The sequence below is a fragment of the Cucurbita maxima genome, unplaced genomic scaffold (genome assembly GCF_002738345.1).
Source record: "Cucurbita maxima cultivar Rimu unplaced genomic scaffold, Cmax_1.0 Cma_Scf00019, whole genome shotgun sequence".
In the NCBI taxonomy this organism is placed as follows: Eukaryota; Viridiplantae; Streptophyta; class Magnoliopsida; order Cucurbitales; family Cucurbitaceae; genus Cucurbita; species Cucurbita maxima.
In genome coordinates this window covers 3,763,756-3,779,102 of record NW_019272035.1, presented here as the reverse complement: position 1 = coordinate 3,779,102, position 15,347 = coordinate 3,763,756, and the positions used below count along the sequence as shown (strand labels likewise).

At 32.7% G+C, this 15,347-nt stretch overlaps 1 protein-coding gene across 1 annotated transcript in view; it reads right to left on the bottom strand.

The window, feature by feature from the left end:
* The window catches only part of LOC111493513 (CWF19-like protein 2), a 13,052-nt gene extending 1,734 nt beyond the window's left edge, over positions 1 to 11,318 (bottom strand). The window contains 11 exon segments of the mRNA XM_023143216.1: positions 2,819 to 3,187; positions 3,503 to 3,665; positions 4,017 to 4,374; positions 4,782 to 4,861; positions 5,113 to 5,499; positions 5,629 to 5,793; positions 5,880 to 6,083; positions 9,945 to 10,090; positions 10,171 to 10,534; positions 10,669 to 10,721; positions 11,004 to 11,318. Coding sequence (XP_022998984.1) covers positions 2,819 to 3,187; positions 3,503 to 3,665; positions 4,017 to 4,374; positions 4,782 to 4,861; positions 5,113 to 5,499; positions 5,629 to 5,793; positions 5,880 to 6,083; positions 9,945 to 10,090; positions 10,171 to 10,534; positions 10,669 to 10,713 — 2,281 coding nt within the window. The 5' untranslated portion in view covers positions 10,714 to 10,721; positions 11,004 to 11,318.
* Between the last annotated feature and the right edge of the window lie 4,029 nt (positions 11,319 to 15,347).

Genomic DNA, 15,347 nt, shown 5'->3' with positions numbered 1-15,347 from the left:
TATATATATATATATATATATATATATATATATATATATATATATTATTTTGTTTAGTTTCTTTTATAATATTTTATTATTTTTAGTTTTTTTTATATTATTTAATATAGCTAATATTGTAATACATTTTTTCTTTTTATATATATAATAGGTAGGTGAAGCTAATTTAATACTGCTATTTGTTAAAATTGTTAAAGGGAAGGGTGGTAATTTAATGTACTTTACATATAAACTTGAAGTAGGATGATTTAATAATTAAAAGAGAATGGGGAGTGGAATTTAATAAATAACAGAGAAATGGGGGAAATAAATCAAAATTTAATTGGAATTATTCTAAGTAATAAATATTATAAAATAAACTAAACAAAATAATAAAAACGTACTATGATATTAACTATAAAATAATATAAAAAAATTTAAAAAAATAAAATATATTAAAAGAAATTATTGGAAGGATATTAAATTAACTTTAACTACGACATAAATTAACTTCCCTTACACATTAATTTTTTTTAAATATACTTAAAAAAAATTAAAATATATTAATAAAATTGAAGAGTATTAAATTAACTAACTATTAAATTAACTCTTCACCAATATTTTTTATGTACTCAAAAAAGAAATTTAATAAAATATTATTAAAAAAAACTAAAGAAAATGATGTATTACGATATTAACTTCTCTTTTTAATATACTCAAAAAGAAATTTAAAATTTATTAAAAAATATAATAAAAAAGAAACTAAAAATAATAAAATATTATAAAAAAAAAACTAATAATAATAAAAAAAAAAGTATATTAAATTTAAACGTGAATGATTGAAATAGAAAATTTAAATTAAAAGTTATAAATAAATTTAATCTATCCATATTAATTATTATAATTATAACACGCAAAAAAAATTATTTTAAATTTTATTTAAAATCTTTTATTATAAATATTAAAACTAATTCATCGTAAATTTATATCAATTTATATTAATTCATCAAAATTCATAAAAAAAAAATTAAAAATAAAAGAACTAAACCTCGAGAATTAGAAACTTTCTTTTATATAATTTATTTTTTTAAAATTTGTCAACTTACAAACTATTATATCATATAAATTTATCGGACAACATTGTTATGAGTAATTAACTAAATTTAAAAAAAAAAACTCATTTTAGTCTTTTACAAAAACACACTCCTATATAAATTTTATATTTTATAAAAAAAAATATTGTCTAACTCATTTATATAGATGACTATTTGTAAATAAATTGTTAAGATTGTGATTTTTTTTATATCAATACTTAATTGAACTGTACCATTTTTTGAATGGAAGTATAATTAGAGTCATTTATTGGTCTAAAAAATTTGAAGGACAAGATAATTAAATATTAAAAATTCAGCAATAGTATTTTATTTAATATTTCCCATTTAATATTTCAATATTTCAAAATTTCAAAATTTTTGTACAAATACTTTAAATCTCATATTTAATAATCTAATAATTAAAAAGAGAACAAAGACTTACAATAGGCATGTTAAACCATAAATCTAAATAATATTTTGTTTAGAATGATAAAAATTATTTTAAAAAAACATAAAATTAGTATATTTCCCATTTTATTTATGGTTACCCGTAAATTAACACTTATGTTGCATATATTTTATCGGAGTTCGTTATTATTATTATTCTCTTCTTTTTAAAATTATTTTATGCATTTATTTTGAAATCAAGAATAAAATCTATAATTTTTTTTATAATTTAGGGTATTGATTAGAGGAATTTTAACACAAAATAAAATCATTTATTAACCATATACAAAATGCAATTTAGTGTTGTTTTTAAAATGCAATTTTTCACATCATAGGTTGTTTGGATTCTCAAACGTTTCTGAAAATATTGAAATACGTCAAAAGATGGATTTGAGATCCCTCCGTTCATGATTTTAAATTTTCTCCATTCGTACTAGTACAGATTTACTCGTTATTCTATTCATTTAATTCGTAAATACATATATAAGCAATTTTTTGATTGAAAATATTGAAATAGATTTACTCATTGTCCTATTCATTTAATTCGTAAATACATATAAGCAATTTTTTGACTGAAAATATTAAAATTCGTCAAAAGATGGATTTGAGATCCCGTGAAATTAAATTTTCTCCTTGCGTACCAGTCCAGTATACTTTACTCGTTGTTCTATTGATTTAATTCATAAATACATATATAAGCAATTTATACCTATAATAGTGATAGGTATTCGAGGCAATTGTAAAATTTCAAAAATGGGGTCGCCCAGACTTAAACTAGAGAACTTCAGTGTGTTAAACTAACTTGATAACCAACTGCACATCACCATCACCATTGGAAGCATCCCAAAAGGTCACTCAAACTATAAAATGAAGCCTAAACTTCCTAGAGCCTAGAAAAAAGTCCTTGGAAACCTATTCTATGACTCTACGTCTAGCAAAAATAGTCTGTTGGACCAATCAATCTAGACTTCTGATACTAATTTAGTTCATAAATGCCAAGCATATATTACACCTACAGTGTAAAATCAATCAATGTCATTATTGCATAGTATGATGCATACAAACCTACATTTTGAAATGTTTTCACTATCAAAGTAGCTCTATATATATCCACTAAACTTTCAATTAAATCATTCATAAAGTGATTACTAGATATACGAAAATCATATCCATCGGAAGATTAAGTAGGGTCATTTTATTATAGTGTGCCATCTCATATCAATCAAAGTGTTAAAGATATTTAGTAATAAATTATAGTTTACCATATATATTATATTTGATATTTTATTATAGTTTACCATATAGTAATAAACAGTCAAAAGGCTCCCAATCTTGTAAGAAGTTCGCCACAGCCTGCTTTTGCACCTCAACAGATTCGTATCTACGTCCCCGATGCATATCTTCCTCAGCTAGCTGTAACATGCCTCTGATCACATTGAAATTGTCGTCATCCTCTATCACATGCACAACCCCCTTGTTCAACCCAAATTCTACGTGTTAGTATGGAAAGTTCTCTGGGATTGATCCACGCAATCCCTGAACACTTGTATCTATCAGGTTTTTTGAATTGTGCTGGCTCCATTCTTCCTCTGCTTCATCAATAGCCTGAAATGAAAGATTATTATTGTTGGAAGCAAAGAAACAGATTAAATCATCATCTAAGATAACTGTTTTCTGAATTTAACTCATAAAAAAGTAGTTACTACCGACCGGAAAACCTTCTCCTTAGCTATCGATGACCACTATAGAGGCAGTAGAGCAAGAAGAAAAGAAAGTGGACATATCTCTTCCTACAGTTTGTACATTACATGGAAATCGTTGGTATGGCTTGAACATCCTTCAATCTTCTCCTAAATGAACCGTGCTCATTCAAGTTCTCAAAAAACTAAGAAGTGAAGACTATGTTTTATGGGTCGAGACACTAAGAAACAAACAGTTATTTCGCATAGGTTAAACCAACTCAACAACAAGCGAAAATGAACCGCGCTCAATCAAGCAATGGCGACGTTGTTTTGCCAAGCCCACAACTGTTTGAAGAAAAACCACATCTTTCTCTTGCTTTGCAAACATAATAATCAGACACTTCTTGAAGTTGCGAATTTCCTCCCAAACAGTTTTCTCCACACTTCTTGTGGCTGATTCATGCTGAAAAGCAAACAACTCACAATGAAATTGCTTCTGAAGAATCATGTGAGAACAAAAAGATGAGCTCATTGCAATTTTTTAGAACATGCTACAACTTTGGACAATATTTGTGCATAAAAGCTTTTTGCTCTCATGAAAATTTGGACAATTGTTCTCCACCAAGCTCGTTAAGCATGCTCAAGAAAAGGGGGTTTCAAAATGTAAAAACATTTGCATTTTTTAAAGTTCTTTTTTAGTGATCCAACATACTGAAGTCCCTTACATGTAAAAAGAATAACAATTTCATTTCAATTAACCACAGTAGAAAACCCACAAAAACAGGATACAAAGAGAATTAGACTTTAAACTTACTGAAATAGGTAAAATGCAGCAATGGCCCGTAACCACAGGCTGCCACTGAGGCAGCATCAAATATGTGCAATTTGCTATTGACACAGTCAGATGTTTTGGCCTGTTAGGATTTTCAAAGCAAAAGAAGCAGCGTTCTTCCTGAGTTGCCATACGCCTTGGACGAATATCCCTCCCAGATAGCTTATCATCATTACTTCCCCTTTTTCTTTGAGTCGTTTTTCCTGAACCATCTTCATAATCATATTCATTATCTGCCCGACCCGACATGCTGTACTGCTTGTTCTTCATTATACTTTTAGCCAGATAAAGATCTGTATCATCCTCCTTATTCCTCCTAGGTATACCTGGAATGTGTTTTCTAAACAAAAGGAAAGAATGTATTAAAAGGACAGTGTCAATTCCCTGGGAAGAAAAGAAATAAGCTGCAGTGACCACCTTACTGTTATTTCAAAATTGAGACCAAAAGGAAACAGAAAAAAAAATACCAGAAATAAGATAACAATATATACTCTTTCATAAACCACCAAATGGACTACCAAACCAGGCAAATCTCAGTAAATTTTACATACAATATTTATTTTCCAAGGATGAGTCATCCATTTATAAGGACTTTATAAGGTGTACTTTTGGAAAGCATTTATATGGTGTATTTTCAAGCTACAAATATTTTAGCAATAACAATGTGTACAATAAAAAATAGAACTGAAAAAAAAGTTGATTAATCAGGCCCGTGAATTAGAGGAAGACGGTTCAAGAAGTCAATACCTAGATGTGGTTTGTTCAATTTGCGGCTTGATGGAATTCACTTCAACACTATTGGTTGCCTTCATAGTTTGTACTTCTTGCTGGAAGAAAGTAAATGGTCAAAATTCAAAGTTTTAGAACAAGAAGCTTATACCTCATAAAAGCACGGGCAACCACGTTAGCACACTCAACATTTTTATTTTAAGAAACCAAGTTTTCATTGAGAGAATGTACAAAGGAAAATTTTAAGAATCCAAGTTTTCATTGAGAGAATGTACAAAGGCATAAAAAAAAGTTGTTAAAAAAACCCAAAAACAAAATGGACTTTGTAGAGACTAAAAACTTGACCTACCAAAAGCTTTTGGGCTTCTTCATGTTTTCCTTTCATTTGAAGCTGAAATGCCTTTGCAGCCAGCTGATTTGCACTCATTGCATCCTTCGCTGAAACACAATCTTCATTGGGCTTGTCGGATGTTGAGACAACCATTTGTGATTGCGTCTTTGTCTTAACCGGATCACCTTTAGTATTTTCACTTTGTTGTCTGAGAAAGTCAGACGCAAAACTTCCATCATCTGAGAATTTATTTATACTGGTCACTGCTAACGAAATGAAGCCAGCATCCTTTGAAGAGACATTCTGACTTTTTTGCTTTCCCCAAGATAATGAATCTCGAACTTTAGGCTCCCTCATTTCAGGATGTCTGGAAGAGATGTCCTTCAAGTAGTCCCTGGCAGAGCTCTAAAATAATGTACCAGATTAGCAAGGAAGTTTAATTCTCTTCACTCCGAGGAATAAAGATACGTTTCAAACTAAAATATGAAGTCACATATCCAAATCAAATCAACTCAATCAATGATTTCCATGTACCTTTCCAGAATCACTTTCATTTTGACTGTTTGAAACTTGATCTTCACTGGTTAGCCCTCTCTTTCTATTTCTTATAGCATGCAAATGAGAACGTGATGGTGCCACTTTCCTGGCCGCTACCGAGACAGCAAGTTGGCCAAGAGAACCCCAACGTTCTTCAACAACCTACAAAATTTCAATGTATAAAAAAACAAAGAAACTTTTGGATCAAACTACCAAGTGTACAAAAAAAATAGTAATAATAAGCATGCCTCTTCAAGCTTCCGTCCATCTCGAGCTGCTTGCTCCTCAGCACGCTTCAATGCTTTAAGTCTCCAGCTAGCCCCCCCATCACCAACAATCCGAGGTGGTGGAAGTTTGTCTATATCTGATTTGGTCCTATCACTCTCCTCCGGATAACCAGTTCCATTATCTTTAAAATATGGATTCAATTCCCTGGGATTGACCTTAGTTATCTGGCATAGAAGTAACTTCCATATCATCAGCGAACAACCATATAGTTTTAAGACATTCAAAATACGAAGCAGAACAAAAAGTAAACACATCAGAAGTTTAATAAGCAGAAAAAAAAAAAAAACATTATTGACCATAATCCACTGGTATCACATAGTCTAACCATCTCATTATGATGAATATACAGGAAAATGGAAAGCAAGGGGAAGGAAACATCTCTACAAATAATCAGCTTTTCTTTCTAAATATATTCATAAATCAGGCAACCACATGCATGCTTCTCAAAAAAGCACCCACACCATGGTGCATGCCGTACAATATTTTTTCCTTTAATTGTTTACCTTCTTTTATTAAAAAATAAGATGTATCCCTTGATATCCCTTTTTTAGGAACTAATCTTACATTGATAAAAATGAAATAAAGAAAAGTCCAAAACATGACTATATAGATGAAATAAAAAAACTAGAAAAATCAAAAAGTAGAAAAAAGAGAAAAGGCTACAATTGTTGAGAATAAATGACAAAAGGTGATTTTTTAAAAAAAAAAGATCCTTGGTTTCAGATACTGAGAGGCTTGGAACCTTTTTTTAACAAGAAAGGAATTTTTATGATGAATAAATGAAAAAAAGACTAATACAAAAATCTCCATAAGGGAGAGAACAAACATAATAAATAATACAATTTAAAAAAAGTACAAAAACATCTCAAAATAAACAACAATCACAAAAAGAAAACCAACAAACGGCTTGAACAAAAGATACAATCTCCATGTGGAGCAATATTTCTTTTCCCCGTGAGGGGCCACTTTTAATCCAATGAGGCGCCCGGCTAACAACCAACTGATAATAAAACCTCAATCAGAACTTCATTCAAAAATGTATCACACGTTTTAAATGTTCCTCTCAACCGCAAGCTTTTCTTTCAAAGTGATTTTAAATGTTGTTCATGCAAAGAACTTGCAGTAGCTTCCTCATGGAAAGTACCTTCAAGCAAAAAACTAGAACATACAAAGCTCCTATGGAATTTGTCAAATTAAACGCTCCATCAACTATCTTATATCCAACCAAAGCATTAGCCACAGAGCATGCAATGCAACTTTTGATGCTCTCTCTTTTTTTTTTTTTTTTTTTTTAAGTGCAACAAATGTGGGGTATGGGGATTTGAACCTACGACCTCAAGGAAATGAGTACCTATCAATTACTTTTAATGCTCTTCATGCAAAGAACTTGCAATAACTTCCTCAATGCGATCATCTTAAAAAGCAACTTTTAAATGCTCATCATGCAAGGAACTTGCAATACCTTACTTGTGAAAAGGACCTTCATGCATAACATCTAGCTTATTAAATGCAAAAAATGGGCTAATCAAAAGAAATAAATGACTCATGGTCTTCAATATTAGCCAAATATGAACCATTGGAAAAGGCAGTCCATCAGTACCTGCCAATTTTACACTTACAAACATGATTTGACTTCAGCCCCCCAACCAAACTTTAAACATAATTCTCCACCAAAAATCAACAATTGGAGTTCTATGGAACTGAAAGCTTTGAAGAGAAAACTTGAACTTCAAACCCACGTTTCTTAATAAAGGACAAAAATGGCTCTAAACCATCAACTTCTAATTGCTCAAATTTGTTGAGAGAAGAAGAATCTTGCACGCGAAACAAAATATTTAAATTGCCTCCATTCATAGCTTCATCTGCTGAAATAACATCTTGGATTACAGGAATAATCTCTGAGTCTTCACTACTTAAGCTAACTTCTGAATCTCTAACTGAGTCAGTTAAGACATATGATGACTCTTTATTCAAGTGATCTGAATAATGGAGCTCCAAAGGATAGGAAAGAATATAATAGAGAAGGATGATCATTGGATGAAATCTAATAACATCGGATGATCTTTGAATAATCTCAAATATTGATGGTACAGCATATGAGACCATTTTTTGAGAGTAACAACGGGATATGCCTGATAAAAATTGTTTTTAATCTCTTTAACACTCAAGGGCTGAATATAGAAAACATAGAAAAACGAAGAAACAAACTCTGAATGGCTAGCTACCTTGGAACAACCAGCAAATAAAAATATCAAGAACCAGAATATCGGGACAAGGAAAATGTGTGTGGGTCTCCTTCAAAGCACGGTCTGAAATCAAAGGCATATTACTCAGAGCACTAATAACCTCCTTATCCACCAAAACATTAAAATTCTGAGGGAACACTGAGTCCATGTCTTCATGAAAAGGTACTTGGGAACTTGTAACTTATTCAAACAGCTTGATATAAAAATGGGGAAAAGAAACGTTGATTTGATTTGTATTTAATGCATCATTTGGAACTGAATGGGGTAGCTGCTAAACCAAAATTAATCACAATAATGCTCGAAGGATCAAGCAGGAGAAGATTGTTCAAATTTTGGTCATTAAAACCAAAGTGATCTTGAATATTAAAAGCTCCCTAGGGGAGCTAAATCAGCGGGAGATAAAGAGAATGGATTTATTGGTGATTGTTCATCTTCCAAGATGTCATTAAACCGATAAAAGTTGAATGAGTTATCTATATTGTTGAAATGGAGATTGGATAAGCTTGGATATGAAGATTGAAGAGGAAATTCATGAAAATCTCAATCCCCAGAAGTCCTTAAGTTGCATGGTGACCGAAACAAAACCCCAAGTATTTCTTGTAAAGTTAATTTTGGAAGAATTACAATCTAATCTATTCAAGTGTGTGAGGCGATACGAACAAGACCACATAAATGGCATCCATTTGCTTCAAAGCATCCATGCGTACAAAAATGTAGAGGTAAGTTCAGGAGTTCAATCCAACCTCCATAACCCCGGTAAACTTAAGAATATTATTCTTTTCAAACACCCTTTTTCAATTTTTTCATGCAAAGAACCAAGTTCTATCCACTTACTGACGTGGAGAATTCATCCATCTTCTATCTAGAGCAAAACTTTGCCATAGGTAAACAAATCGACTGAACATAGTACATCAAAAGATTTTTCTAATTCCACAGCATGATCCTATTCCAATCATCATGCCGTTCATCCTTGTAAAGACCATCGTTGAATTCCAATCAACATCCACAACTTCTTTTTTCTTTTTTAACCCAATAACATTGAGGTGGGTGAGTTTTAAGTGTTCAGAAAGGTAGAGAATTCATAGAACTTAACCAAGCCCAAACCTCCAAGTAACGTTGACTCTCTAAAAAATCCCATTCCTTTCAAGCCAAATATTCCACAAAGCAGCAAAGAAAGTTTATTTCTCTAAACAATCTCCCATTAAAGTTATAATTTCCTACATTCATCCTCGTCTTACTATTCATAATACAACATCTTATTAGATGTATACATGTGTTATTTTAAGTTTTGTAGTTACAAATCTTTCATAAATCTATTTTCATTTTTCTATTTTGTGCCTCACAATGAAAGCCCTCATTATTTTTCACTTTACTTCACACTTAAGCCCTAGAGCCTCATTGCAATTTAGCACCTCACACTTTAAAGATACCCAAGTTTGGTTCAAGATTGGTTAATGTTATGAATTGCAATTTCATTCCCATCTTTTCCTACTTCTATAGGTGCGGGCATGTAAATTTGAAGCAAGGATGTGAAGACAACAAGATATGACAATCTAATTTAATAGAAGATAGAATTATATTACCAGAAAGTGTGACCAAAAATCTAGAAGACCAAATAAATCAACTAGTAATAACTCATATAAAACTACTCTTTCTACTTTTCTTTTCAAACCAAAAAAAAAAAAAAAAAAAAAAAAAAAAAAAAAAAAAAAAAGAAAAAAGAAAAAAGAAAAAATTATGGTTTCATGCAAAGTCACTAAGAAAAAGACAAGGGCATACTTCCTTTGGAGCTTCTTCTTGTTGATTATCAATAGATTCATCTGAGATTCTCTCCATCGTTTCTTGGGGTTTAAGCATCCACTCCAAGCCCATTTCTTTTCTAACAATTTCTTTGTCATCTTTAGAAGAAGTCTCTCTGATGCTATCTAAGAATTAGAAAAAAAAATGAAACCACATAATGTTCTAAAATATGAAACATGACAATAAAAGAAAATGAGATACATACCAAACATTTCTTCTCCAAGGTGTTGACTCTTTCTTTTCTTATCCCGATTTCTTTTACCTTTTCTCCTATGTTTTCGTCGCTTTTCAACACTATCACTAGAGCTATCATCAGTATCAGTAGATGTAGAATATTCTCTAGCTAAAGTGTTCCTATCACTCCTTGATTTCCTTTTACTCGCTTTTCTTGTATGATGTTTCTTCCCATCCCTGTGAAAATCTTCCCTCATGTCACTATCTGTTGAAGATGTTGAATAGTCCTTCGATGATTTCTTCCTCCCAAATTTCTTCTTTTTCGTGTTCTGGTACTCCTCATCTGAACTACTGTAACGTGTTGACTTTCCCTTACTTTTCTGTTTCTCATTACTCTGTTTAGAAGAAAAAGAGCGTACATGAATCACCTCGAGTGTGATACCCAAAGCCAATAATCATATTAAAGAGTTACATGAACCAAAAGAACTCCATAATTTAACATAAGCAAACTAAACTTATTGGGTCTTACATCACTAATTCTTTCTCGAGGAATAAATTTGAGTCCAGAAAGCATTGCCCGACCTGTTCAACAAAATGAATAATAGAAATTACACATAAAAATGCATCAAACCGAGCCAAGAAGTTGAGCAGATAGATGTTCTTCACAGAAACAGGAATGGTTTGGGCTTATCCATTTGGTCAGGTATTGAGTTATGAAAGTTCAAGTTCAAATGAACATTCACATTCATTCCATCAATCAATAAATTCTACAATAGTTACTGAAAGAACTGAAAGCACAAAATAATATGGTAGAAGAGCAGCAAAAACCCTAGTTCCCTCTGATAAAAAACCCTAGCCACCTACCTTTTTTGAAACTCAAGCCACGATCTTTGATTGGCGTAGTCTAATTCCGGCAAGACGGTCGCGTTTCTCCAGCGTCTTTGCGGCGATTTCTGACAGATTCGGGATTGCGATTCGGTGGCGGTCTTCGCTCGAACCACTTCTCCACAGATCTAATGCCTTCAGGCCCAGAATAAAGCGTAAAGAAAGTTGAAACTTGCCTAAATCGATCCGAATCGAGCTGCGTTCGAGCTTGGTTGGTTGGGTTCTCACACCCCTAGATCATAGTTAGCCAAACAAAGTTTCTTCCACATTCATACTTCGTACATGGACAATTTTTAAATTTAGGAATTAAATAAGATAAATAATAAATCCTTTTAAATTTAGGACTTAAATAAGATAAATAATAAATTCTTTTAAATTTAAGAATTAAATAAGATAAATAATAAATCCTTTCAAATTTGTAACATCCTTAATCAATTGTCATATAACTAAAACATTTAAATATAAATTGTTAGTTAAAAAAATATATTAAAAAAATACCATGATAGATCCTAAAATTGAAAGACAACTAAATACAGATAATTTTTTGTTTTTTTCTCCAACTTTAATTGATCAACAAATACATCTCCCTAACTAAAAGGTATAAGAGTGGTTTTTCTATCATTCAAGCCCCTAAAGTACACTACACAAGTCTAACTATTCTAAGACATGAAGTTTGCTAAGTACCACTCAAGCAATTGGAACCAAGGATAAGATTTAAGAATAAAAACTAAGGACAAGAACATGACTAAGAATAAGTGTGGTACCCTAGCATACCTTAAGAACATGGTTAAGAGCTTACAAGTAAATTACTTGCTGAGTCTTTATAGTCACTCCATGTTTTTCATGATTTTTAGGAAGCTAAGGAGGTAGGCGAGGTCAGGAATGGTGATATGAACCAAAAGACATCAATCATACAATATACTTCAATGAAGATGTGAAGAAAAGGTTGTCAAAATTATCAAAAGATGTTTCAATTCATGCCACATCGAAGAAAAATGAAGTTTGATTGTTATAAATTTTGGGTGGGTTACAATTTAGAGTTATTGTATTTCATTTATATATTTTAAGACTTTATTTACTATAGGTTACAATTACATAATGGTTAATTATGGTCATTAAGTATGAATGTTACAACTCTTGGAATGACTTTTAGTAGTTTCATTTTGAGGCTATATAAAGCCATGTATGTTGTATGTGTAAGAGACTTTAAAAATATAGTAAAAAGAAGCATTTGTGCTCTTCTTCAGCCAATGGCTAAGTTTCTTTGCAATTCTATGTAGTTTAGGTTGTATGTAGAATCATTCAAGCTCGACATGATCAATCTTGCTTGTGGAGTGATTCGAATCTCAAGCAAGTGTTCTTGTCTTGAGATATTTGATCAACAAGAATCATCCAAGCTAGACATGATCGATCTTGCTTGTGGAGTGATTCGAATCTCAAACAATGTTCTTGCCTTGAGATATTCGATCAACAAGGTAATCCGAATCTTACTCTCCTTGTAGTGGTTCCTTTTTCTTATCAAATGGACTCTAGACCAAGTTTCATAGACAAATCTCACCCATAATCTTGAACCTTGTTTTGTTTTAATGTTTTTGTGTTTGTTCCTTATTTGTAATTTAGACTACTTATGTATGAATTCTATTTTGATGTAACGTAAAAGTATTGTATATTATGTTTGAAATTCTCTTTGTTTTTATTTCGCAAAATAATTTATTCATTTTACACCATCAAGTTAACCCTAATCACGATTCGTGGTTTGGGGAAACTCAAAAATCGAGTAACGATAGAAGTGGTATCAGAGTCAAAGGTTTCCTTATGGCCTAGCAAGAGAGATGCTTTGTTGAGATGAAATAAGTACAACGATATGTCTTTGCGTTTAAGTATGCCTAAGGTTTTAAATTATTGGGGGCATGATTGTAGGATTACTATTTAAGATAAGAATTAAGATAACATCACGTTTACTTTGGAGGTTGTGCCATCCTTCATGAGGACAACTTTAAGTTTTTGGAATAAAATAAAATCATATAAAAATAAAATAAATAATTAAATGTAATCTCCCTGGAAATCGAGGGATTTCGTGTGCGACTTTTATTAACTAATAGAAACATTCCTATTTGTCTAAGTTTCATAATTCTAAAACCCTAGAATGCCTTATTGGGAAATGTCTCAAGATTATTTTTATATTCATACGCTCAACTTTTTACATCCCTTGAAAACGATTTTCTCTCCAAACTTTTCTCCGAAATGTTGGGTTGCTCTTTGGAGAAAGAATCGAGTGGCAGTAAGGTATTGATGTCGGGATTAGTGTCAAAGAAGGTTGATCGTCGAAAATCGGTGTTGAGCGCGTCGCCGGAATCGGGGAGGCGGAAACTAGGATTTCTTCGCTTGTCGGATAAGGAAGGCGAGGTTTTTGGAATCAGGTCAAGCCGCAGACGCACGCCCAACAGCTCCGACAGCTTTGCACGCGTACACAGTGCAGCTCAGCTCGCACGTATATGAAATCAGCTCAGTTCCGTCAATTCCCATAGCTCGGCTTGGCGGCTTAGTTGGTCGGCTCGACAGCTCGGCTTATCGGCTCAATATTACTATAATATATCGATTCCAAGGTTTTTGGCCTTTCTGAAGCCGTTGTTGCCCTTAGTTTTACCATCTGAGGTCAGTATGGTTCCTAACCATCAAAGACAGATTGGGTTGGGAGTTTATTTTGATAAATAGCATGAGATTAGCTAGGGTATGTTATGAAAGGTTCCTAAGTTTTTATGTGGTTATTATAGTATGTATTTAACTGTTGGGATTAGCTTGTTGTGAGTGACTTCGGCCAAGGCTATCGAGGTAAGTGACCTTATTGTTGAGTTAGTTTACTACATGTTGTATGATGTGTGTGCCCTGTGGCCCCTGCATGCACCATGTTTTATTATGTGAAATGACTATATGATGTATGAATTATATGACTGTTTATACTATGAAACGTAATGGGTTATGTTGATTGTTTATGTTATGTGAAGTTATGAATGATATGTTAGTAATATATGCCATGAAAATGTTGATCAATGTCATGGATACACGTAGTATTATTGAGTCATGTCATGAGATGTTTATGCAACTGGAATGTTTCATGTTATGTAATATGTCATGTAATGTAAGTCATGTGAAATGCCATGTAATGTAAGAAACATATATGCAATGTTAGCACTGCTTATGTAATGTCATGTTAGATATGTTAAAGAACCTCATGCATATATGTATGTCACGTGCATCGGGATTCTTCCCCTTTATGATACGAAAGAATGAATTCGATATTTATGTTTGCCATGATATCATGTGGGCCCTTTTTTGTTCTATGGTTGTCGGTGACGTGTAACACGTTGTGCCCGACCAAGTCAGGCCCACGGGGTATGTACACCTACATGGACCGTGTATGAAGGAGTACCACACACTCAACCCTACCCGGAATAGAAAAGCGCCCAAGGCTATGTAAAGTTTATGAAAAGTTAGGTCCCGCTCATATGTTGCATGTGTTTGCATTTCTGACCCCAACAATGGAGTGACGTACTAAGTATTTCATAAAATACTCAAGCCACGTGCTACCTACATTTTTCAGGTAAAGGAAAGACGCCAATGTACGGTTGACGGCGAAGCTGAGAACACTATGGAAGTTGGAGAGGGAATATTTTTAGGAGTTTACGTTTATGTGACGTGACTCTTTTGAGTTAAAACATTGAATATTGTTTTATTTAGATTTATTTTGAATTCAGTTACTAAAGGTTTTATTTTCGAATATAGGTTTGTTTTGGATTTATGAATCTTTATAAAAGATATTGTTGTGTTTTTCCAAGGTTATTTATGATGAGCTTCAGCGTAATGAATTATGTATGCATGAGTAACGTCACTAATTAGGTTTTAGAAAATTAGAGGCGTTACAACAACCATGGAAATGCAAACACAAATATTACAAGCTATCTAACGGTCAGTGGTGGGCAATGCCTCAAGCGACTATGCCACCGCCCTTAAAGTTGTCACCTTACTAGACATGTATAAACAACAACCAAAAATGGGGGAACAGGCTAGTCAGAGCACAAAAGAAAGTCCTCAAACAAAAACCACCACAACAAGAGGTTGAAGGACATACCTCCATGCCAAAAATGTCGAAAACTTCCTGATCGGGAATGTAGGGTAGGAACCAACGCCTGTTTTAACTGTGGCAAGGGAGGCCACCGGTTCTTTGAATGTCCACACCAAAGAAATCAGAACAACAGACTAGCGTGCCAAACCAAGAGAGACAACACCAAAATCAGAACCAGATGGGCCAAGGGGCCAGTTTTG